General features: G+C 46.4%; 2 protein-coding genes across 4 annotated transcripts; one reads left to right on the plus strand and one right to left on the minus strand.

Moving 5' to 3' along the window:
- Positions 1-57: 57 nt before the first annotated feature.
- On the minus strand, positions 58-1,737 carry LOC116614325. 2 transcript variants are annotated; one of them, XM_032375190.2, is made up of 2 exons: positions 1,582-1,737; positions 58-1,318 (listed from the first exon to the last, which is right to left on the minus strand). In XM_032375190.2, exon 2 carries the CDS (start codon positions 1,316-1,318, stop codon positions 224-226), a length of 1,095 nt encoding a protein of 364 aa, XP_032231081.2. In that variant the 5' UTR covers positions 1,582-1,737; the 3' UTR covers positions 58-223. The 2 variants fall into 2 exon arrangements, with proteins under 2 accessions (XP_032231081.2, XP_032231082.2); XM_032375191.2 differs by having other exon boundaries at positions 58-1,335; positions 1,582-1,686.
- A 1,834-nt stretch (positions 1,738-3,571) lies between these two features.
- On the plus strand, positions 3,572-20,644 carry LOC116604858. Of its 2 annotated transcripts, XR_007313925.1 has the most exons (11): positions 3,572-3,983; positions 4,099-4,197; positions 13,885-14,111; positions 14,191-14,269; positions 15,706-15,885; positions 16,139-16,459; positions 16,865-16,973; positions 17,745-17,831; positions 18,114-18,212; positions 20,354-20,415; positions 20,507-20,638. XR_007313925.1 is itself a non-coding variant. In XM_048733334.1 (10 exons), the coding sequence occupies exons 1-9, from the start codon at positions 3,935-3,937 to the stop codon at positions 20,364-20,366; spliced, it is 1,164 nt and encodes a 387-aa protein (XP_048589291.1). In that variant the 5' UTR covers positions 3,572-3,934; the 3' UTR covers positions 20,367-20,415; positions 20,507-20,644. The 2 variants fall into 2 exon arrangements, 1 of the variants encoding a protein (XP_048589291.1); XM_048733334.1 differs by lacking the exon at positions 18,114-18,212 and having other exon boundaries at positions 20,507-20,644.
- Positions 20,645-24,739: the final 4,095 nt, after the last annotated feature.

The raw sequence follows: 24,739 nt of genomic DNA on the forward strand, positions 1-24,739 counted from the left end.
AGAATCTAAGAGTAAAAAAGCAAATAGAATTCGAGTCAGAATAATGCATTCAAATTATTATGGTTTCACCATGATTTTTATTTGATTATTGGACAAATCTGACATTTGTATTTAACCTAAGTTATATATTATCAATTATGAACGCAAAGGTACTTTGAATACTTTGATTATTTTTATCGTATCTAGTTAAAGTCAGTGTCCTTGTGCTGTTAGGGGCAGTAGATCACTTGTGCGCCACAAACGCGGCAAAAGCGTGGATGGTATACCACCCATTACTAGTTCCGCCCCATCCCATGTGAAGATAGAAGTCATCTTCCCACTGTGTTCGCCAGGGATAGCACTTCCATCGTCCCCAGATCTTGTGGCACGTGCGAAATTTTCTGGAACGGACTGCGTATTTGGTGGCGACTGCGTAATGCATGGATCCTCCGGTCCAGATACCAACGACCACCGGGTACTTGTACGTTTTGATTGCTCTTGAGACTTTTTTTCGGATCCAGGTTTTTGTCACCCCTGCCCAAGAAAGCCAGTGGGTGTAGCTCCAAATTCCACCACTCCCTTGTCTTGCCCGGAAGAAGTCTCGCACCAGTTTCATTCCAGAAGGAAACGTCGCACCGCTGCTGCCAAGACAAAACGTCCGCATTCTCTTGTTGATCGAGACGATGTACTTCTTTAAGTTATTGTCGTTTGAATACAGATACTTTGGCGCTCTTCCATGAGGATACAGACTTGAGCTCCATCCGGAAACCCGGTCATAGTACCCGAATACTTGTGCCCAGGCCACAGGACCACAGCCAACTTGGCAACCCCCATATTTGAACTGGTGATAGTCGGGAAAATCATACTCATAAGGCACTCTGTAGATTTCCCAAGCGCTCCAGCTCTGGTACTCTCGTTTCCTGCCCCAAGCCCTCACGGATAACTTCTTCTCGTCTTTTGTCTCGGGGGATACTCTTGCGATCTCATTTTCCTTGTTCTCGACTGGTGCATCGTGGCTCATCGCGGACATATCGTGCTCGTCAGGGTGGTGTTTAGCTTTCACGGTGGGTAATTTGACAATGTTGTCAAATGTGTTCTGCTTGTTCTTTGAGGGCTTGGCTTTAGGGGTGTCATCCATTGTACCACCGGATATTGGATTCGGATCAGGAGGGCTGTCTGAGTCGTCGTTTGCAGTCGTATCGCGGCCATATCCTTGGTATTCATCGATGTCGGGCTGGACCTCGGCTTCATGTGACTGGTGGCTGGCTTCTTTGGGGATTGGTTCAGCTCCTGATGCTGCCATGATTGACATGAGCAGCAGAACAACCCAAAGCTTCATCTGAAATTCGTCAAAAGCTTTTTTTTATTAGTTATCAAGTCCTCTTATGAAAACTTGTGTTATTCGCATCATAGTTAATGTTGGCACATTGTGTAAAAACACTCCTTAGCATAAAATCAAAAACTGTCTCTGTATTTGTATTTGTATGGGCAGTGTTCACTATCAAGATTTACAGGCGTACCAATTCTTGATTATTCCAATCATTATTCATAACCAGAAAGCGAAGTAAATAAAAACCTTTGAAAGGGTGTTTGGCACCTTACCTTTGGACAAAGTAGTTCTAGGCTGACTGCCTGCTTGATCTATTAGTCGTAGATGAGATGATATGTGAAGTACTGTGGAATCTCTTCAGAACCAATGTCATCTGTAGTTTCATCTCTGTAACAAACCATCATTTGTACCATTTCTCGCAAATCACGTGTTACCTTTGCTCATACCAAATTTGGTCATTTAAATTTCCTATTGGTCGTTTGTACCTGGAACATGAAATTACGAATTCAAAATAAATATTTGGATTGTTTTCATGTGTTTGCAGGCATGTATAGGAAGTTCATAGATCAGCTTTCCTTTAAGAATGTTGATTTGATATATGAATATGAATGGAAACACGTTTGTTATGAAGGAATTGTTAATCAATGCAAAAGTCGTTTCCGACACGTCAGATATTTACTTTCACTTTCCATTCGACATTTCACTTATTTGCTTTACGTGGATTTCTTCATTGTTTGACTAAGCATGCGTAGTTACTGTTCAGCAAAACAGGTTTTATATTTGCCAGGCTAAAATAACAGTTTAACGATTACTTTTATCCTTAATCTTACCGCTGTTCCATTACTTAATTTTGCATATTACTATAGTCAAACTATTCCTTTTATACTGCTCTTGCTATTTCTATCGAAGGAATTTATTCTAAGTCATTTATTATTTCATCGTTGATTTTCTTCCCAAAGTCAACACCCGATCTTCTATTCTTACATCATCCTTTAAACCAGTTTGACCAGTTTATTAATGAGATTAGTATAAATTGAGCAGCATAGTAACTAGCTCTAGGATTGTACTGTAACTGTTGCGAGGACACTACACGGCAGTGCTCTAGGTTGGTTTAGTCAGGACTCTCTAAAGCTGGCTTCGTCAACTTTCCGGGAAAGAGATGTTCCTTCACTACCTTCCGAAAGTACTTGCCTTCGTACAGCCAATCTCCCGCTAGCCAGTGGTAGCTCTACCATTTGTAAACACTCAAGCGGTGCAATAAAGAACAAAGAAGACGGTCAACCCTTGCTCAGCGTGTACGATCCCCGGCTACCCCCAATACCATAAAAGAACCACCCAAAACCTCGTAACACACGTTCATTACAAGTTACACCCATCTTTAAATGCATTCAAAAGTATATGTTGAAATATTATCTTGGTTCATACTTTGCTCTACAATAACATCTTCTATTACCAATGTCATGCTGTCTTACTGTAATGGGAACAGGAAATTAGTGTCAAAAGTTTTGAAGGAATGTTTGTAAAACGACACTGTTATTGGGATTTGGGAAAATACGAGCGACCGGAATCTACTGTGCAAAAAAATTAAGAAGTTCCTCAATACACCAAAACGTATTCGAACAATAGAAAAAAATCCTGGCGCTCGGATGAGAGAAAAAAGATTAAGAAAGCTAATCAGGGAGTGTCAAAAAGCAAAAAGCCAACAAAATGGCCTTTGAAGACGAAGGTTGACCAGATGAGAAAGAATATAACCTACCTAATGAAGGATGAATATATGAATAAAATTTATCAACTATTGCGTTAAAACTGGTTGAAAAAAGGAAATCATTAATATAAGGAACCCTAGTCTATGTACTGTTTTTATCAAATCGCGGTAAAAGATATTATTTTCTTTAGAGAGTCATTAAATTCTACACTTTTCCCAACGCACAGGTGCGCAGTCCTAGGTATCAAATGAAAAAAAAATGTTAGTATTTGCGAAGATCCTTCAAGATATGAAATGACCTACACTTCACTTTGCCCCACAACAACTTCGTGGTAAGATACAGGCAGATGAAAATCTTTATGCGCTATGCTACTAGCTGACATTTTCATGTTTGACCAGCTCAATCAATGAGCCCGTCCAGTCATTGAACACAAGGCAGAACCTCTAGTCTCCAGCGGTTTAATTCCCCATCTTTCCTGGTTACTGATACGCCTAGAATATTCCATCTTGGAATAAGGGCCTCAAACACCACAGGAAACGCACCATAAAACGGGACTTGATGATTTCTTATGCAAATGAACGTTAATTGTTATCTTTACTTGACATTACGCTTCTAGCACATTTTGGCACGGAAAAGTAAGATGCACCCAACACTAGTTCAAAGACATAAAACAGATATTTCCTTCGCCAAACGGTCCTTAGATTTGAAACAAATCTTATCAAACTCGCTATCTTAACCATATGGTATGGGACGTGACAGTCAAATTCCATTTCGAAAAACTCCTGCTGATAAAAATTAATCAAGGTTTCTCTATTACACACTACACTCTTTCGAATGCCATTTGACAACGAGTGTCAAAGTAGAAAGGAAAGAAAAGAAGAAAGAAGAGGAAAAACATCCATGGTTTGCAAAGTGCATCATGGCGTGGTCGTTGCTGTTACTGCTTCTGAAAGTTCTGTTAATTCAAGGTGATACTGTGGGTTCTACTAGTTTGTCTTGATTTTTTCATTTCTGTGATATTGTGGTTTCTAAGTTTGCTTTTTTGTTTGTCTTGAATTTCATTTCTGTTTTTCTATCCTCTAGGAGTAGACTCACTGTCATGTGAATTCAACAAGGATTTTTGTGGATGGCAGCACCCAGTAAATGCCACGGATAAATGGATCTTGACTTCAGAACTGCACGGTAAGCGAAAAATCATGTTTTAAGCCAAGATGTTTTCACCATTCATTAAGGGCCAGAGACAATTTTAAAATGGTTGAGAAATCTGACAGATTTCTGACAGATGGCTACTATTTTAGTTAAACGCACGGGAAGGAAATAAAAAACAAGAATAAAATATTATAATATTTATAAATATTATAATTTTTAATATAAATATTATAATTCAAAAATGGTTCGAAAAGCTAAACAGACATAAAAGTCGGGCAAATTAAAAATCGGGTTAAAAACATAAAGCAAATCAAAAGAAACAAAATCGCTAAATAGCACTTTTAAAAGTGGAAACGGTGAAAATAAAAACGGAAATCAAATGGGACAAAATAAAAATGCTAAATAACACTTTAAAAATTGTAAACGGCGAAAATTAAAAAGAAAAGGGAAGAAAGAAAAACAAAAAGCAAAAAACCAAAGACATAAACAATGCGTGGCCTTTCTCGGCATCCAAACTTATGAGATATTCGTGCAACTGGTGCAACATTTTAAAATACTACCATCTTTGTATTTATCTTTACATAAAGACATCATATCTAAAATTTCTTTGGTCCTTTAGATTTAGCAACATGGTAAGCACTGTTTTCAATGCTCAAACACGATAAAAAAAAAACATCCAAGGGAGGACACACGATCATAGACCCATCCAAGGGAGAAGCGCACGAACATAGCCCAATCGAAGGGGGGAGGAGCACAATAATAAATGTGAACTTTAAAAGCACACTAGCATACACACATTGGCACCAGTCGGGCCAAGACGGGACGCTAGCACAGTCTATTACCCGAGCAGTTCGGCAACCATGGACAGCTGTTTCGTCCTTATTAGGACTCGTCAGCATGGCATAGCCGTTTTGCCTCAGTTAAACTTCATTGGCAAAAAAACTGCAGGGCGACTTCGACTCGAACGAAGTGCTTTAAACCACAGCTTAGATCCATGTGGGATCTAGAGCTGCGACCGGGCTAGCGTGATGCCAATTGTGCGGATCACGCATGTGACCTTTGCTAGTCTAAAACTCCGTCGGATAGCCAAACTATCCTTGCGAGTATGTATACATAAATGTGAACTTTAAAAGCACACTAGCATACACACATTGGCACCAGTCGGGCCAAGACGGGACGCTAGCACAGTCTATTACCCGAGCAGTTCGGCAACCATGGACAGCTGTTCCGTCCTCATTATTGAGACTCGTCAGCATGGCATAGCCGGTTTGCCTCAGTTAAATTTCATTGGCAAAAAAACTGCAGGGCGACTTCGACTCGAACGAAGTGCTTTAAACCACAGCTTAGATCCATGTGGGATCTAGAGCTGCGACCGGGCTAGCGTGATGCCAATTGTGCGGATCACGCATGCGACCTTTGCTAGTCTAAAACTCCGTCGGATAGCCAAACTATCCTTGCGAGTATGTATACATAAATGTGAACTTTAAAAGCACACTAGCATACACACATTGGCACCAGTCGGGCCAAGACGGGACGCTAGCACAGTCTATTACCGGCTATGCCATGCTATACCGGCTATGCCGGCTATGCCATGCTGACGAGTCCTAAAAAGGACGAAACAGCTGTCCATGGTTGCCAAACTGCACGGGTAATAGACTGTGCTAGCGTCCCGTCTTGGCCCGACTGGTGCCAATGTGTGTATGCTAGTGTGCTTCTAAAGTTCACAATAATAAACCCATCCAAGAAAGAGACACGATCATAGACCCATGCAAGGGGGGAGAGGCACGATCATAGACCCATCCCAGGGGGGAGGGGCACGATCAATAGCCTCATCCGAGGGGGAGGGGCACGATCATAGCCCCATCCAAGGGGGGGAGGGGCACTATCATAGACCCATCCAAGAGGGAGGGGCACGATCAGAGACCCATCCAAGGGAGAGGGGCACGAACATAGCCCCATCGAAGGGTGGACACACGATAATAGCCCCATCCAAGGGGGGAGGGGCACAATAATAGACCCATCCAAGGAAAGAGACACGATCATAGACCCATGCAAAGGGGGAGGGGCACGATCATAGACCCATCCCAGGGGGGAGGGGCACGATCATAGACCCATGCAAGGGGGGAGGGGCACGATCATAGCCTCATCCAAGGGGAGAGGGGCACTATCATAGACCCATCCAATGGGGGACACACGATCATAGACCCATGCAAGGGGGGAGGGGCACGATCATAGCCCCATCCAAGGGGGAGACGGGCACTATCATAGACCCATCCAAGGGGGAGGGGCACGATCATAGAACCATCCAATGGGGGACACACGATCATAGACCCATGCAAGGGGGAGGGGCACGATCATAGACCCATGCAAGGGGGGAGGGGCACGATCATAGCCCCATGCAAGGGGGGAGGGGCACTATCATAGACCAATCCAAGAGGGAGGGGCACGATCATATACCCATGCAAGGGGGGAGGGGCACGATCATAGCCCCATCCAAGGGGGGAGGGGCACTATCATAGACCCATTCAAGGGAGGAGACACGATCATAGACCCATGCAAGGGGGGAGGGAAACGCTCATAGACCCATCCAAGGGGGAGGGGCACTATCATAGACCCATCCAATGGGGGACACACGATCATAGACCCATGCAAGGGGGGGAGCACGGTCATAGCCCCATCCAAGGTGGGAGGGGCACGATCATAGACCCATCCAATGGGGGAGGGGCACTATCATAGACCCATCCAATGGGGGACACACGATCATAGACCCATGCAAGGGGGGACACACGATCATAGCCCCATCCAAGGGGGGAGGGGCACGACCATAGACCCATCCAATGGGGAAGGGACACGATCTTAGACCCATCCAAGGGGGGGACACACGATCAAAGACCCATCCAATAGGGGAGAGGCACGATCATAGACCTATCCAAGGGGGGACAAACGATCATAGGCCCATCCAAGGGGGATGGACACGATCATTGACCCATCCGAGGGGGGAGGGGCACGATCATAGACCGATCCAAGGGGGGAGGGGCACTATCATAGACCTATCCAAGGGGGGGTAAACGATCATAGACCCATCCAAGGGGGAGGGCACAATCATAGACCCATCCAATGGGGAAGAGGCACGATCATAGACCCATCCGACGGGGGGGGGGAAAGATCATAGACCCATCCAAGGTGGGAGGGACACGATCATAGACCTATCCAAGGGGGAACACACGATCATTGACCCGTCCAAGGGGGAGGGGCACGATCATAGACCCTTCCGAGGGGGGAGGGGCACGATCATAGACCATCCGAGGGGAGAGGTGCACGATCATAGACCCATCCATTGGGGGAGGGGCACGATCATAGACCCGTCCGAGGGGGGAGGAGCACGATTATAGACCTATCCAAGGGGGGAGGGGCACGATCATAGACCCATCCGAGGGGGGACACACGATCCCACCCAAGGGTGGACACACGGTCATAGGCTCATCCAAGGGGAGAGGGGCACAATCTTAGACCTATACAAGGGGGGACAAACGATCTTAGACCCATCCAAGGGGGGAGGGATACGATCAAAACCCATCCAATGGGGGACACACGATCATAGACCTTTCCAAGAGGGGAGGGGCACGATCATAGACCCATCCGAGGGGGAGGGGCATGATCATAGACCGATCCAATGGGGGAGGTGCACGACCATAGAACTATCCAAGGGGGAAAACACGATCATAGACCCATCCAAGAGGGGAAAGGCACGATCATAGACTCATCCGAGGGGGGAGGGGCGTGATCATAGACCCATCAAATGGGGGAGGGGCACGACCATAGACCTATCCAAGGGGGGACACACGATCATAGACCCATGCAAGAGGGGAGGGGCACGATCATAGACTTATCCGAGGGTGGAGGGGCACGATCATAGACCCATTCAATGGGAAAGGGGCAAGATCATAGAACCATCCGAGGGGGAGGAGCACGATCATAGGCCCATCCAAGGGGGACCACACGATCATAGACCCATCCAATGGGGCACGATCATAGACCCATCCATAGACCAATCCAATGGGGAAGGGGCACGATCATAGACCCATCCGACGGGGGAGGGGCATTATCATATACCGATCCAAGGGGGGAGGGGCACGATCATAGACCTATCCAAGGGGGGACAAACGATCATAGGCCAATCCAAGGGGGAGGGGCACGATCATTGACCCTTCCTAGGGGGGAGGGGCACGATCATAGACCGATCCAAGAGGGGAGGGGCACGATCATAGACCTATTCAAGGGGGGAGAAACGATCATAGACCCATCCAAGGGGAAGGGGCACAATCATAGGCCCATCCAATGGGGGAGAGGCACGATCATAGACCCATGCAAGGGGGAGGGGGGCACGGTCATTGCCCCATCCAAGGTGGGAGGGGCACGATTATAGACCCATCCAATGGGGGAGGGGCACTATCATAGACCCATCCAATGGGGGACACACGATCATAGACCCATGCAAGGGGGGACACACCATCATAGCCCCATCCAAGGGGGGAGGGGCACGACCATAGACCCATCCAATGGAAAGCGGCACGATCTTAGACCCATCCAAGCGGGGGACACACGATCATAGACCCATCCAATAGGGGAGAGGCACGATCATAGACCTATCCGAGGGGGGAGGGGCACGATCATAGACCTATCCAAGGGGGGACAAACGATCATAGGCCCATCCAAGATGGATGGACACGATCATTGACCCATCCGAGGGGGGAGGGGCACGATCATAGAACGATCCAAGGAGGGAAGGGGCACTATCATAGACCTATCCAAGGGGGTATAAACGATCATAGACCCATCCAAGGGGGAGGGGCACAATCAAAGACCCATCCAATGGGGAAGAGGCACGATCATAGACACATCCGAGGGGGGGCGGAAAGATCATAGACCCATCCAAGGTGGGAGGGACACGATCATAGACCTATCCAAGGGGGGACACACGATCATTGACCCATCCAAGGGGGAGGGACACGATCATAGACTCTTCCGAGAGGGGAGGGGCACGATCATGGACCAATCCAAGTGGGGAGGGACACGATCATAGACCTATCCAAGGGGGGGGACAAACGATCATAGATCCATTCCAGGGGGGAGGAGCACGATCATAGACCCATCCAAGGGGGAGGGACACGATCATAGACTCTTCCGAGAGGGGAGGGGCACGATCATGGACCAATCCAAGTGGGGAGGGACACGATCATAGACCTATCCAAGGGGGGACACACGATCATAGACCCATTCAAGTGTGGAGGGGCACGATCATAGACCCATCCGAGGGAGGAGGGGCACAATCATAGCCACATCCAAGGGGGGGAGGGGCACGATCATAGACCATCCGAGGGGGGAGGTGCACGATCATAGACCCATCCATTGGGGGAGGGGCACGATCATAGACCCGTCCGAGGGGGGAGGAGCACGATCATAGACCTATCCAAGGGGGAAGGGGCACGATCATAGACTAATCCGAGGGGAAGGGGCACAATCATAGCCCAATCCAACAGGGGACACACGACCATAGCCCCATCCAAGGGGGGAGGGGCACGATCATAGCCCCATCCAACGGGGGACACAAGATCATAGCCCAATCCAAGGGTAGACACACGATCATAGGCTCATCCAAGGGGGGAGGGGGACAATCATAGACCTATACAAGGGGGGACAAACAATCATAGACCCATGCAAGAGGGGAGGGGCACGGTCATAGACCCATCCGAGGGGGAGGGGCATGATCATAGACCCATCCAATGGGGGAGGTGCACGACCATAGGACTACCCAAGGGGGACACACGATCATAGACCCATGCAAGAGGGGAGGGGCACGGTCATAGACTTATCCGAGGGTGGAGGGGCACGATCATAGACCCATCCAATGGGGAAGGGACAAGATCATAGAAAAATCCGAGGGGGAGGAGCACGATCATGGGCCCATCCAAGCGGGACCACACGATCATAGACCCATCCAATGGGGCACGATCATAGACCCATCCATAGACCCATCCAATGGGGAAGGGGCACGATCATAGACCCATTCAAGGGGGGAGGAGCACGATCATAGACCCATCCAATGGGGGAGAGGCACGATCAAAGACTCATCCAAGGGGGGAGGGATACGATCATAGACCCTTCCGAGAGGGGAGGGGCACGATCATAGACCGATCCAAGTGGGGAGGGACACGATCATAGACCTATCCAAGGGGGGGGGGGACAAACGATCATAGATCCATTCCAGCGGGGAGGAGCACGATCATAGTCCCATCCAATGGGGGAGAGGCACGATCAAAGACCCATCCAAGGGGGGAGGGATACGATCATAGACCCTTCCGAGAGGGGAGGGGCACGATCATAGACCGATCCAAGTGGGGAGGGACACGATCATAGACCTATCAAAGGGGGGGGAGAAACGATCATAGATCCATTCAAGGGGGGAGGAGCACGATCATAGACCCATCCAATGGGGGAGAGGCACGATCAAAGACCCATCCAAGGGGTGAGGGATACGATCAAAAACCCATCCAAGGGGGGACACACGATCATAGACCCATTCAAGTGTGGAGGGGCACGATCATAGACCCATCCGAGGGGGGAGGGGCACAATCATAGCCACATCCAAGAGGGTAGGGGCACGGTCATAGACTTATCCGAGGGTGGAGGGGCACGATCATAGACCCATCCAATGGGGAAGGGACAAGATCATAGAAAAATCCGAGGGGGAGGAGCACGATCATGGGCCCATCCAAGCGGGACCACACGATCATAGACCCATCCAATGGGGCACGATCATAGACCCATCCATAGACCCATCCAATGGGGAAGGGGCACGATTATAGACCCATCCAAGGAGGGAGGAGCACGATCATAGACCCATTCAATGGGGGAGAGGCACGATGAAAGACTCATCCAAGGGGGAAGGGATAAGATCATAGACCCTTCCGAGAGGGGAGGGGCACGATCATAGCCCCATTCAAGGGGGGACACACGATCATAGCTCCATCCAAGGGGGAGGGGCACAATCATAGACCCATCCAAGGGGGGACACACGATCATAGCCCCATCCAAGGGGGGAGGGGCACAATCATAGACCCATTCAAGGGGGAGCGATACGATCATAGCCCCACCCAAGGGGGGACACTCGATGATAGACCCATCCAAGGGGGGGACATACGATCATAGACCCATCCAAGGGGGGGCACACGATCATAGACTTATCCAAGGAAGGGGAACACACGATCATATTCCCATCCAAGGGAGTGAAACAGGATCATAGATACATTCAAGGGGCATCCTCGGAAACCCCTGGATATTTTGCTATAATGTTTCACTCGTTAGAGCAAAATACCCCTGGGTTTCCGAGGATGTCCAAGGGGGAGGGCAAACGATCATAGGCCCATCCAAGAGGGGGCACACGATCATAGCCCCATCCAAGGGGGGGGGGAGGGGCACAATCATAGGCCCATCCAAGGGGGAGGGATACGATCATAGCCCCACCCAAGGGGGGACACTCGATGATAGACCCATCCAAGGGGGGGGTCATACTATCATAGACCCATCCAAGGGGGGGCACACGATCATAGACTTATCCAAGGAAGGGGAACACGCGATCATATTCCCATCCAAGGGAGTGAAACACGATCATAGATACATTCAAGTGGCATCCTCGGAAACCCAGGGATATTTTGCTATAATGTTTCATTCGTTAGAGCAAAATACCCCTGGGTTTCCGAGGATGTCCAAGGGGGAGGGCAAACGATCATAGGCCCATCCAAGAGGGGGCACACGATCATAGGCTCTTCCAAGGGGGGGGGGGGTTGCACGATCATGGACCCATCCAAGGGAGGGTACACGATCATAGATTTAACCAAGGGGGACACTAGATTATAGAAATGTGGATTTTAAAAGCACACTAGCATACACACATTTGCACCCGTGCAGTTCGGCAACCATGGACAGCTGTTTCGTCCTTATTAGGACTCGTCAGCATGGCATAGCCGGTTAGATTATAGACCTATCCAAAGTGGGGACACATGATCATGGACCCATCAAAGAGGGGACAATGGATCATAGACCCATAAAAGGGGGGGGCATAGATCCTAGACTTATTCAAGGGGGGACACACGATCCTAGACCCATCCAAGGGGGGACGCACGATCATGGACCCCTTTAAGTGGGGCACACGATCATAGACCCATGGATGAGATTTATATAGGAGTCGCTGCCAGTGCCGTAACGTCTTTAGGGGCCCCAGGGGGAATGGACCGTACCTTTGTACGCCTTTCACATCAAGTGCCTCTTGTGTGTATTGTTAGTAAGCACTCTTACTGGGGGTGGTCACTGTCAGATGGTTTATTGCGTCCCCAGTGTTTTTTTTACGTCCCAGGTTAGGGATTCAGGTTAGGGCAGTGCAGCTTTAAGAGACAGGACCTCCGGTCTAGTGTCCAGGAAACACAAGAGAAAAACTTCAACTCACTTGTAACACAAATTCGAATCAAGGCAGGAACCTGGAAAAAATCCCCAGTCATAGGCCAGGACTGGAACCTTTTCCACAGCGTCGAGAATACACCACGGCAGCCGTGCTTCTTTTCTTTCAAGTTATATGTAAATGGCCATTAGGGGCGTGGCTGTTAGTGCTGTCCTAAAGATTCTCCAAATTTCTTAAAAAAAAATCCAAAAATCTCAAAAAGTTGCTAAAAGTTGCCCAAAAAATCGCAAAAGTTGCCACAAAAGTTGCCACAACTTGCAAAAGCTGCCGAAAAGATGATCCAAGAAAGAGTGAGAATTGCCGAAAAAAATGTCCCAAGTGTACTAAAAGCTGCCATTAAATTTAGTACATTTTACAAAGTTGCAGAAAAACTATTCTTTCCAAGATTTTTTAAATAATAGTTAATTATGATTCAATGAAATAGGCTTCATGTAACAACAAAACGACGCATGCTTTTTCAGAGAGATGTTTCTTTGATAAATTCTCTTTTTGTTCCATGAACAATCGTCTTCCCAGCAAGATTTTTCAGGGGTCTTCTTTCTCGAGAAATTGTTGCTTTCTAGAGAGTACCTAGTCTAGTTCCAGCTTTTGTTAGAGTGTTGGATTCTCAGTGGCGGATTTAGGATTTTAAAATGGGGAAAGTGAGGCTTTCTTGACAGCCTCTGTCACGTATGTGTTTTTTCAGGTCTAAATAAATAAATATTACAACATGTAAGGCATTATGGTTATTTTGTTTTTTTCAAATCTCCTTTTATGGGCGCAAAAGGGGGGGGGGGATGAGCAAACATGTCAGCCCGTCACCACCCCTAGTTCCGCTACTGATCTATACGTCACTGAAAAATCATAGAGAGGAACGCTAACTAACAAAACTGCATGTTAGTATATAGCTAACGCGCAATAGTTTGATATCAATAACAAGAAAAAAGCAAAAATTTGCACCTTTGAGTTGAATATATCCCAAAAAAATGCAGTAAAGATGCCCGGAAAGAGAAAAGTTGCCGCAAATCCTAAAAGTTGCTCAAAAGTTGCCGAGCATCTCTGTATCGTCACCACCCCCCCCCCCCCCACCCCTCCTTCCTGGATTCTCGAGATGCCCTTTACGGACACCGGATTGTTAATAGTGTTAAGAGCAACGAAAGCAATGTCGAAACACTACTAAAAATTGTCTGTACATAAGATTTAAACTAAATTATCACATCCCTCAGGTAACTACACGACCTTCTTTCGCAATGGGCAGCTAATTTACCCCAACTTCACGGGGCATGGAGATCTTGTCCTCTCCTATTACTTGTTCAGTAATAGTTATGAAAAAAATGAGGAGTTGAGGGTGAAGGTAGGAAATGCCACACTGCTGTCTGTATTCGACGAGAGCATTTATTGGCCTTTAAGTTGGAACTCATCTCGACTTCGGGTTGATGCTGATCGGGAAAAGGTGAGAAAAATACGCGAAGACATAATACTTTGTGTGCAACCTTATCTGTAATAGTGTGAAACTTCTATTGCGTTTATAGGTCATTATCGAGGGAATAATTCGTAACAATGCAGTGTCAGGAATTGTGATTGACAGCATCAAGTTCTACGAGAAAAACGGTATGCCTGTAGTATTGTAAAGCACTTTTGCCACACACCCTGGCATTTAAATACACAACCAGACACGCAAATACACGTACACGCACCCAGGCACGCAAATGCACGTACACGTACCCAGACACGCAAATACACGTACACGCACCCAGACAGGCAGATACACGTACACGCACCAAGACAGGCAAATGCACGTACACGTAGATAGACACGCAAATGCACGTACACGTAGATAGACACGCAAATGCACGTACACGTAGATAGACACGCAAATGCACACAAACGCACCGAGACACGCAAATACACGTACACGCACCCAGACACGCAAATACACGTACACGCACCCAGACAGGCAGATACACGTACACGCACCAAGACAGGCAAATGCACGTACACGTAGATAGACACGCAAATGCACGTACACGTAGATAGACACGCAAATGCACGTACACGTAGATAGACACGCAAATGCACACAAACGCACCCAGACACGCAAATACACGTACACGCACCCAGACACGCAAATGTACGTACACGCACCCAGACACGCAAATACACAAACACCTTGTCATGCAAATGCACGTACACGCACCCATACACGCAAATGCACGTACACGCACCCAGACACGCAAATGCATGTACACGTAGATAGACACGCAAATGCACGTACACGCACCCAGACGCGGAAGTACACACCCAGACACTCAAATACACCTTCACGCACCCAGACATACAAATACACGTACAAACATATAGAAACGCAAATACACGTACACGCATCCAGACACACAAATGCACAAGCACCCAGACACGCAAATGTACGTACACGCACCAAGACACGCAAATGCGAAAACACCCAGACACGCAAATTTACGTACACGCACCAAGACACGCAAATGTACGTACACACACTATGAAATTCAAAAACACGTACACGCACCAAGACTGGTAAATGCACGTACACGCCCCCAGACACACAAATACACGTAAACGCACCCAGACAGGCAAATGCGAAAACACCCAGACACGCAAATGTACGTACACGCACCAAGACACGCAAATTTACGTACACGCACCAAGACACGCAAATGTACGTACACACACCATGACATTCAAAAACACGTACACGCACCAAGACTGGTAAATGCACGTACATGCACCAAGACTGGTAAATGCACGTACACGCCCCCAGACACACAAATACACGTAAACGCACCCAGACAGGCAAATGCACGGAGAGGCACGCACGTACACGCCCCCAGACACGCAAATACACGTAAACGCACCCAGACAAGTTCATGCACGTACACGCACCCAAGATACAAAATGCACCTACGCACTTAATCACCCTTAGTCGCCGTACACGCGGTGAGACACGCAAATGCACGCGCAAATACATGGTCTTAAGACTCACAATCTTGAATTTGTATGTTCGACAACAGCTTCTTCTTGCCCGCCACTCTTGACTCCGTCGAATGGCACGATGAACTGTACACAAGACAGCACTGCTGTAGGCACCGTGTGTGTCTTTGGCTGCGAAGGTGGTCGGCGAGTCGTCGGATCTACGGAGAGGCGGTGTCAGCCGACCGGTGAATGGTCAGGTGTTCAGCCCGCATGCCAAAGTAAGCCTGTGGTGTGTATCTGCTTCTTACCCAGACTCCTTTTCAGTTTGAGCTGGGAGCGAATATTTCACAGGAGACCATAAACGTCTTTCTCATAACTTCATCCTTTAGTCTTGGTAAGACAAACTTGTATCAAAAATATATTTTTCCAATGTCTCCATCTCTTAGCCCTATTAATGCTGCTATAAATGCTGTTTTCCAATGTCTCTAGCCCTATTAATGCTGCTATTTTTTCCCATTCTCTATTTCTTAGCCACGATTAGACTAACTGAGGGGTACACCCACATGGATGGCGACGTTGAAATACAAGTCGACGGTCGATGGGGAAAGATTTGCATTGGCGCAAGATGGATACAGGAAGAATTAGTCGCCATGTTAACCTGCCGATATTTTGGATACGAGGGGGGTGCATACCTAATTACGTCACCATGGCAACGCATACCTTGTGATGCCTGGATGGATCTAAGGTCATGTGACGGCACCGAAGCATCGGTTACTGAATGTGTTGGAACATTCGATCGGTACATCTGTCCCTATCACAGAAAACTGGCAGTGAATTGCAATAAGGCACCATGTATGTAAGGGAATTCAAACATTATCAAATGGAATGCTTAGTACGGGTTAGGTGTCTCCATAGCTCAAATAAACATCGCGAAACGTGATCAAATGTGCTTCATATTTCACTCGTCGTGTAGGTACGGACTGCTCCACGCAGTTTACAATCATGAGTGTGAGTAGTGTATGTGTAAGCAGTGTCACTAAAGATGTTACCATTCGTCAGCATCCTCAAACGTCTTTCTTTGAGAAGGGACGAGGGGTTCAATGCCCCAAATACTGTACAGAGATATGGACCAGCGGGGCTCCCCATTATAGAGCCATAGGACAGTGTCACTGAGATATCGCGAAATTGTAGTTACTATGGCATAAATGACTTCCAATTAATGTTTGTGACCTCTTCTCAGTCTTCTCTGTTTTTTAGGTCCCGGCAATTGTTCTTGCTCCGGTGAGGCCGTAAATGAGATCAGATGTAGGAAGCAAGATATCCTGCCACAAGAACTGATACTCATTCCCTACTACACAGAGAAAGTGTAAGTACAATGTTACCATAGCTGTTACTCTATGGCTGTACTCATCAGTGTGTAAGTACAATGTTATCATAGCTGTTACTCTATGACTATACTCAACAGTGTGAAAGTACAATGTTATCATAGCTGTTACTCTATGACTGTACTCATCAGTGTAAAAGTACAATGTTATCATAGCTGTTACTCTATGACTATACTCATCAGTGTGAAAGTACAATGTTATCATAGCTGTTACTCTAAGACTGTATTCATCAGTGTGTAAGTACAATGTTACCATTGCTATTACTCTATGACTGTACTCATCAGTGTGCAAGCACAATGTTACTAAAGATATTACTCTATGACTATACTCCTCAGTGTGTAAGTACAATGTTATCATAGCTATTACTCTATGACTGTACTCGTCAGTGTGAGTAACAAACGCCCCGGACGTTTATTAGATCACTTATTGTACGTGGAAAGAGGGGGTGCTGAATTACAGAGGATGTCTTGAGAGGTTCCCGGTCTCTTGATTCTGTCAAACTTTGAGATTTGGGAACATGAAAATATGGATGACAAATATGGTGGAGGCTTTTCATAGAGGTCCTTAAGAAAATTCACTAAAGAACGTCAGCCAAATTCAACTGTTCATAGAAGTATTCAACATTAGAATTCAGCCCTGTGTTTATTTATTACCTGTTATCCCCACATAACTCCCCTGTTATCCCCACACAACCTACACGCAGATCAAGCAAGTCCTTTGTGTTGTTTATAATTTGGGTGGTTTTCTTTCAGACACATACATGGAGTGGACTGGAGTATGTTGAAAAGTATAATGGAAAACCCGGCGAATAGCAAAAAACGCCTTAACATTCGGTTGCTGTAAGTATGAGATCTCCCGACACATATTAGACATATAGGCTATTAATTAAGTATAAATTGGGCCTTCGCCGTTGCTTTGTACTCTTAACCCAAAGTATTTCCTTCACGACACTTATGTAAACAACTATATTTTTTTTGTTATACAAACGACTCGTAAATTGCGCGCTCTGATTGGTCAAGTGTCCATGTGTTATAAGAGGACACACCCACGCTTGGCGACAGAATGCGCGCGCGTGCTCCCAAAAACTAGATTGTTTACATCCTGTTGCGTGTCCGCGACAGGATCATGCAGTCTCGGTACATGAACCCCCGCCGATCTGGATGAAACTTGGCCAGTTTGATGTGCTCCCCAGAGGACCTCCACACCTCCAACGGTTTGAAGTTTGAATGAATTCGGGGGAAGTTAGACCACCCCGCTTGTTTTGGGCCTCAAATGACCTTGAAATTCCTTTGAACATGGCTCCATTTCCGCTGATCTCAAGCATACGCGTTTTATGAAATATCAATGACACTTACTATGATTGTTTCCACATATCTATAGAGCTTGTATACGGAAGGCCATTTAATTTGGTTAAATTTCAAGATGTCACGACCTGTCAATCAAATCTCCAAGCGCCTTGAGCGCCTAATTTTTAGGCTAAAATATATCCAATGGACCTATCAACACATAATAGCCACTCATACCAGATGAAAGAAGGGTTATCGAACTTTCAAAATGTGCAATCAAATTTCTGGGCACTTCTATTGTCGCCCTGTGACGTCATCGCGAATATGAGGTACTCGGCACAGGGATCCCGCGTCATTCTTTCATGTTATTTGCTCCTTATGGTCGAACACAAATGTTAAATGTTTTTCCCCTTAACCACAACATATGTGTACTACATAAATAAAATAATATGATTTACATGATCTGGAAATATTTGAGAAGTGCTTGTGATAAAATGGTGCGTAAAATGACGAATTTGGGACACAGGGATCCCTAGATGATTTTTTGTTAGCATACGCGTTGCGGGAAGTTTCAAGCATCGGAAAATAGGCTCAAATTATCACATCAGATAATTTCTCCTGTTTCAGTCCTAATTCTACTAATTTTCACAGAACGATTATTTACACAGGGTAAACGGAGGAAAAAAGAATTGTCATTTTTTACATACACCGCCGGCAAAACTTTTAATTTTGTTTTTGTATTTTTTGCTTTTGTTTCAGTCGTAATTCGAGTAATGTTTACTTAATAATTATGATTCAGCTACCGGGAGTCAATCTGTTGTTCCAAAGCGTCTTCACACTTGGTGTTGATTCGTGCGATGTAAATGGCAACCGAGTTAACTTGCTCTTTTGCGGCGTTTTGCCAAACTTCTTGCGGTCGTTCCTCTAAAGACCCTAGTTTAAAAGAGTTCTTGCCATTGCTATCATGTAAGAAGGATGTCGGTGCACACTTAGCGCGGCTGAACGTCGCCAGGCGCGATATAACAACCGAGTCGGCGCTGACTTTAGAAAGAACTGGGAACTTTGAGGCTAGTGAGACACAGAAAACCTTTTGTCCAAAACACCGCGACGCCCTTGGGATTCAGTGGAAACCGGGGGTGAAATGCCAACATCCTTTATCGCAAGCTTCGAAAATGCGACAGAGCATCAAGGTATCAAGGGAAGTGTGGCAGTTCTGGAATGTTCTTGTTCCTGTCGGATCAGGTAAGCATTGCGGTGGTCAATAATAAGTCATCTTTGGATTTCGGTTTCATTTCTAAAACAGGTTATGTTTTTTTTTCAAAAGCTATATGTAAGAAGTGCCGTGTTGCTCAAAGTTTGGGAGTCCGAAAACACAGATCGCCCAAAGACAAAGAGGGGTAAGTCTGTGAAACAACAACGTTTTCTATTTTGATAGGGGGGTAGCCTGGTCTACAGAGACTAAAAGTGCTTCACCCGAACTCCAAGCAATATGTACACTTTTTGGCGAAAAAAAAATGACCCAGCTGTCCCTAAATAGCGCGCGGGTTGTTATCTCGCTCAACTAACCCGTAATACAAGCAATAGTGTCTTCCGATAAAAAGGGGTCTCATTTTACGGCACCACGATGTCTCAGCGAACATAACACTTGTATTTACAGAAGCCACGTTTAGGTTTGGTTGGGTTTGGTTGGGGTGGGGTGGGATGGGATGGGAGGTCCGACGGAAACCTCAACCGTTAAAAGACAGAAGAATCTATTAGAATCCGAGATATTTAACAGGCCATCTGCTCTAAATTATCAATCACATCCTCAAAGAAACTTTCAATAGTCACACTGCTTTCAATATTTTGAAATATTTTTCGTTAAAAATCATCGGAGATTGTTATGTAATCGACCGAAAGTAAACTGGCGACAATGCGGCTTACGTTTTATTTGTTCGTTTGTTTTCAGTCTGAACTAGTAATTGAACCGCCACTAGTGCCACAGGCCAGCACATCAGCCTCCTCTGCCAATACGATAAAAATAATGACAAAATGCTTTTGTTATAATTGCGTTTTTTGTTGTTGTTGTTTTTCAGTCTAAGCTATTGAACCGCAACAGGCCAGCACATCTGCGTCATCCGTAGAAGCACTTTCTCCTGTAAGTAACTCTATGTTGCTCATGACGGGTGCAGCGCAGTATTACAGTTCTTGCGTTTACTTATTATCGTGTTGTTATTTTTTCTTTACAGCGTTGTTTAGAAGGTGAAACTAGTAAGAGTGTCAATGTGTTAATCGGGTCGTCATCTTCCGCTGGCCTAGAAAACACCTCGGCAAAGTGGGATCAAACACCCAAGCACAGGCTTACCAACGTCACAGTCAGTCTCCAGTTAATCCCAGTACTATTTTGAATAATTTTCACGATTGATCAACCTGTAATTTTTCTATAATTGTCTTATATCCTAGAATAAGGTCACAGTAATCTCTCATTGCTTTGGGATGTGTATTACTATTATTACCTATTATCATAGTCTAGGACTAAATTGCATGGGTGGTCAGCAAACATATAGGAATTTATACATATTTGTAAGTGACAAATTGGGCAAGACGTTCAGTCCTAGGAATCGGACGTTCACACCTAGTTGAGCTCGAGCGTAGCCCATAGCCGTGGTCAACCCTTGAGTACTGGGGTAGCAGGTGCTCAAGAAAACCAAACGATGTATGCTTGAGATGATATTGCGGCACGCATTATAGCGGCTCTAGTGTTCCAATTGCTGACTAGGTTATTGACTAACACAGCAAACAACAAGGGGGCAAGTCTTGTACCTTGTGGGATGCCATCTATAGGATATACAGGATCCGATATTGTGCTACCTATTTTTACCCGCTGGGAGCTGTTGGTTAGGAAAGCCCTTATCCATCTTATTAACATCTCATCTACTACTAAGTTGTGTAGTTCATGGACCAAGACAGAGTGATCAACTCTCTGACCAGCGAGACCTTTAATCTCATTCCACTACCTCTCTACCATTCTACTACCTGATGTTACTATTTTTTGAGGGCTGCAACCTTTCGCTCGTAGAATTTACGCTTGCATACCTTACACGGGATCCCTGTGTCGAATAAGTCATATTCACGATGACGTCACAGGGCGACGATAGAAGTGCCCAGAAATTTTATTGCAGATTTTGAAAGTCCTATAACCCTTCTTTCATCTGGTATGAGTGATTTTTGCGTGTTGATAGGACCATTGTAGATATTTTGGCTTAAATATTGACTATTTTAGAGGCTCTTGAAATCCAGAGAAATTGGAGATTTGATTGACAGGTAGTGACATCTTGAAATTTAACCAAATTAAATGGCCTTCCGTATACAAGCTCTAAAGAACTAATAAAGCTCTAATAAAACGCGTATGCTTGAGAGCAAAGGAGAATGCAGACATTTTCAAAGGAATTTCAAGGTCATTTGAGGCCCAAAATAAGGGGGTGGTCTAACTCCCCCGAATTCATTCAAACTTCAAACTGTTCGAGCAGGTCCTCTGTGGAGCACATCTAACTGACCAAGTTTCATCCAGATCGGCGGGGGATCATGTACCGCGACTGCATGGTCCTGTCGCGGACACGCACTTTAAAACAATGTTATTGTTGTATAAAACAAATAGATAACTATTTGTTAAAAGATATCAATCGAACCAATATTGTTTGTACATGATAACAATTAAGCTTTGTGCTTTGTCCTTTAGTGAGTTTTCGGATGCCGGTATTACTAGAATTCCAAAGGGGACTTTCACCTCACTCTATTCATTAGAATCTTTGTAAGTATATTTAGTATTTCTTTATTTTACAACCGAACTAAAAACAAAGCTATTAACGGGCAATAATCAGGGTTCTTCCTCGAAAGAGTTGAAAAAAATTCCCGTTCTCTTAATCGTTGGAGAACAGTGGCAATCATGTACGTATCGTAATAGTCAATGGAATACTCAAATAAGTATAGCATCTCCCAGCCCTCTTGCCCTGAGCGCATCAGGTCACGGTAAACTCCATGCGCCATTTAGATGCGTCAGTCAGTGCGAAGTCAGGATAAGCCCCATTAAATGTACCGCGACGTTTCTTTCAATATTCAGGTATTTGCCTTGGAACAGGGTAGAGTCGCTGTCAAGCATCGAGGACGGCGCCTTTCGGGAAAAAGGATATGGGTGAGCGAGATAGCAACCGGGGGGGGGGGGGGGAGAGGGGAAGGGGAAGTAGAGGACGGCGCCTTTCAACCGGGGGGGGGGGGGAGGGAGGGGAAGCAGAGGACGGCTCCTTTTGGGAAGAAGGATATGGGTGAGCAAGACAGCAACCGTGGGTGGGGGGGAAGAGAAGTAGAGGATGGCGCCTTTCGGGAAGAAGGATATGGGTGAACAAGACAGCAACCGGGGGTGGGGGGGGGGGGGGGAGGGGAAGTATGGATGAATGGATGGATGATGTATGGATGAATATGGATGAGCTAGGCAGCGATCGGAGGGACATAGAATTTACATCTTGTTTCTATCAAGGGAGGGGACGGGGGACTAAGAAATTACAAAGCTGTATCAAAACTACACAAGGAAACATTTTGGCAATAGAACAATATAAACGTTATTTTTTCCGGGTAATCACGTACTAGGTGAAGCTCGTCTGTGATTGGTCCATTTGCTGTTCTTTCATTTCCGATTCTATATGGTGTAGCATGTTTTATGTTTACGCCACAGCGAGAAACGACTTCCAAGCACAAAGCAAACCAACACAACGAAACGACGTATTAGCTCTTCACCTAGGCATCAGCGCAACTCACCGCAAAGAGAAACGACTCACTATCTTAACATACACAAACACAAACGCGTACCGCCGATCGCTCACCGCCGTTACCGCTCTTCGCCGCAACATCAGCGCAACTCACCGCAAAGAGGAAATACTACCTAGCTTAAAGAAAACTCACACGCCGAATGTTCACCGCTGTCACCGCTCTTCACCGCAGCGTCAGCGCAACTCAACGCAAAGAGGAACTACTACCTAGCTTAACAAAAACCCCCGCGCCGATCGCTCACCGCAGCGTCACCGCAACTCACCGAAAAGAGAAACAACTCACTAGCTTAACACACACACGGGTCGCTCACCGCTTCACCGCTCTTCACCGCAGCGTCACCGCAACTCACCGCAAAGAGGAACTACTACCTAGATTAAAGAAAACACACGCCGAATGTTCACCGCTGTCGCCGCTGTTCAGCGCAACTCACCGCAAAGAGAAACGACACACTAGCATAATACATACACATACGCCGATCGCTCACCGCTTTTCACCGCAGTTTCACCGCAACTCACCGCAAAAAGAAACGACTCACTAGCTTAACACACACACACACGCCGATCGCTCACCGCCGTCACCGCTCTACACCGAAGCGTCAGCGCAGCTCACCGCAACGAGGAAATACTACCTAGCTTAATTAACAAACACACACACCGATCGCTCACCGCCGTCACCGCTTTTCACCGCAGCGTCACCGCAACTCACCGCAAAGAGAAACGACTCACTAGCTTAACGCACACACACGCCGGTCGCTCACCGCCGTCACCGCTCTACACCGAAGCGTCAGCGCAACTCACCGCAACGAGGAACTACTACCCAGCTTAACAAACACACACACCGAACGCTCACCGCCGTCACCGCTTTTCACCGCAGCGTCACCGCAACTCACCGCAAAGAGAAACGACTCACTAGCTTAACGCACACACACGCCGGTCGCTCACCGCCGTCACCGCTCTACACCGAAGCGTCAGCGCAACTCACCGCAACGAGGAACTACTACCCAGCTTAACAAACACACACACCGAACGCTCACCGCCGTCACCGCTCTTTACCGCAGCGTCACCGCAACTCAGCGCAAAGAGAAACGACTCACTAGCTTGACACACACACACGCCGATCGCTCGCCACCGTCACCGCTCTTCACCACAGCGTCACCGCAACTCACCGCAAAGAGGAACAACTACCTAGCTTAAAATAACACACACACACGCCGAATGTTCACCGCTGTCACCGCTCCTCACCGCAAAGAGGAACTACTACCTAGCTTAATAAAATCAAAAACACGCCGAATGTTCACCGCTGTCACCGCTCTTCGCCGTAAAGAGGAACTACCTAGATTAAAAAAAGCACGCCTAATATTCTGATGAAAGAGAAATTCGGTGCAGTCGATTCATCCGCTATTTTGAATAATTCGCTTGAATAATTCCGCTTGAAATTGTGGTTCGTAACTTGCTCGTCCCAGCTTTTCTCCGTTTATTGAAAAAGCTCTCCACAGGGAAACCAAGCTTATTACATACGGGTAATGTTAGTAAATGAAGCTGTAAAAACTTTTTTTAAGAGAAAACATGAGAAATTCATTCCAGGGGGATATGAAGACCCTGGGAACGAGGATGAGGAAAACGCTTTTTTTTCGCTCTAAACGGCTTCAAATGAAGCTA

The sequence above is a fragment of the Nematostella vectensis genome, chromosome 10 (genome assembly GCF_932526225.1).
Source record: "Nematostella vectensis chromosome 10, jaNemVect1.1, whole genome shotgun sequence".
Taxonomy (NCBI): Eukaryota; Metazoa; Cnidaria; class Anthozoa; order Actiniaria; family Edwardsiidae; genus Nematostella; species Nematostella vectensis.

Bases quoted from the DNA above. Each gene is read 5' to 3' on its own strand.
- LOC116604858 (XM_048733334.1), top strand. From the start codon at position 3,935: ATGGCGTGGTCGTTGCTGTTACTGCTTCTGAAAGTTCTGTTAATTCAA. The intron at 3,984-4,098 runs GTGATACTGTGG...TCTATCCTCTAG, and splicing joins GAAAGTTCTGTTAATTCAAG to GAGTAGACTCACTGTCATGT. The intron at 16,460-16,864 runs GTATGTAAGGGA...TCTGTTTTTTAG, and splicing joins GAATTGCAATAAGGCACCAT to GTCCCGGCAATTGTTCTTGC.
- LOC116614325 (XM_032375190.2), bottom strand. From the start codon at position 1,318: ATGAAGCTTTGGGTTGTTCTGCTGCTCATGTCAATCATGGCAGCATCA.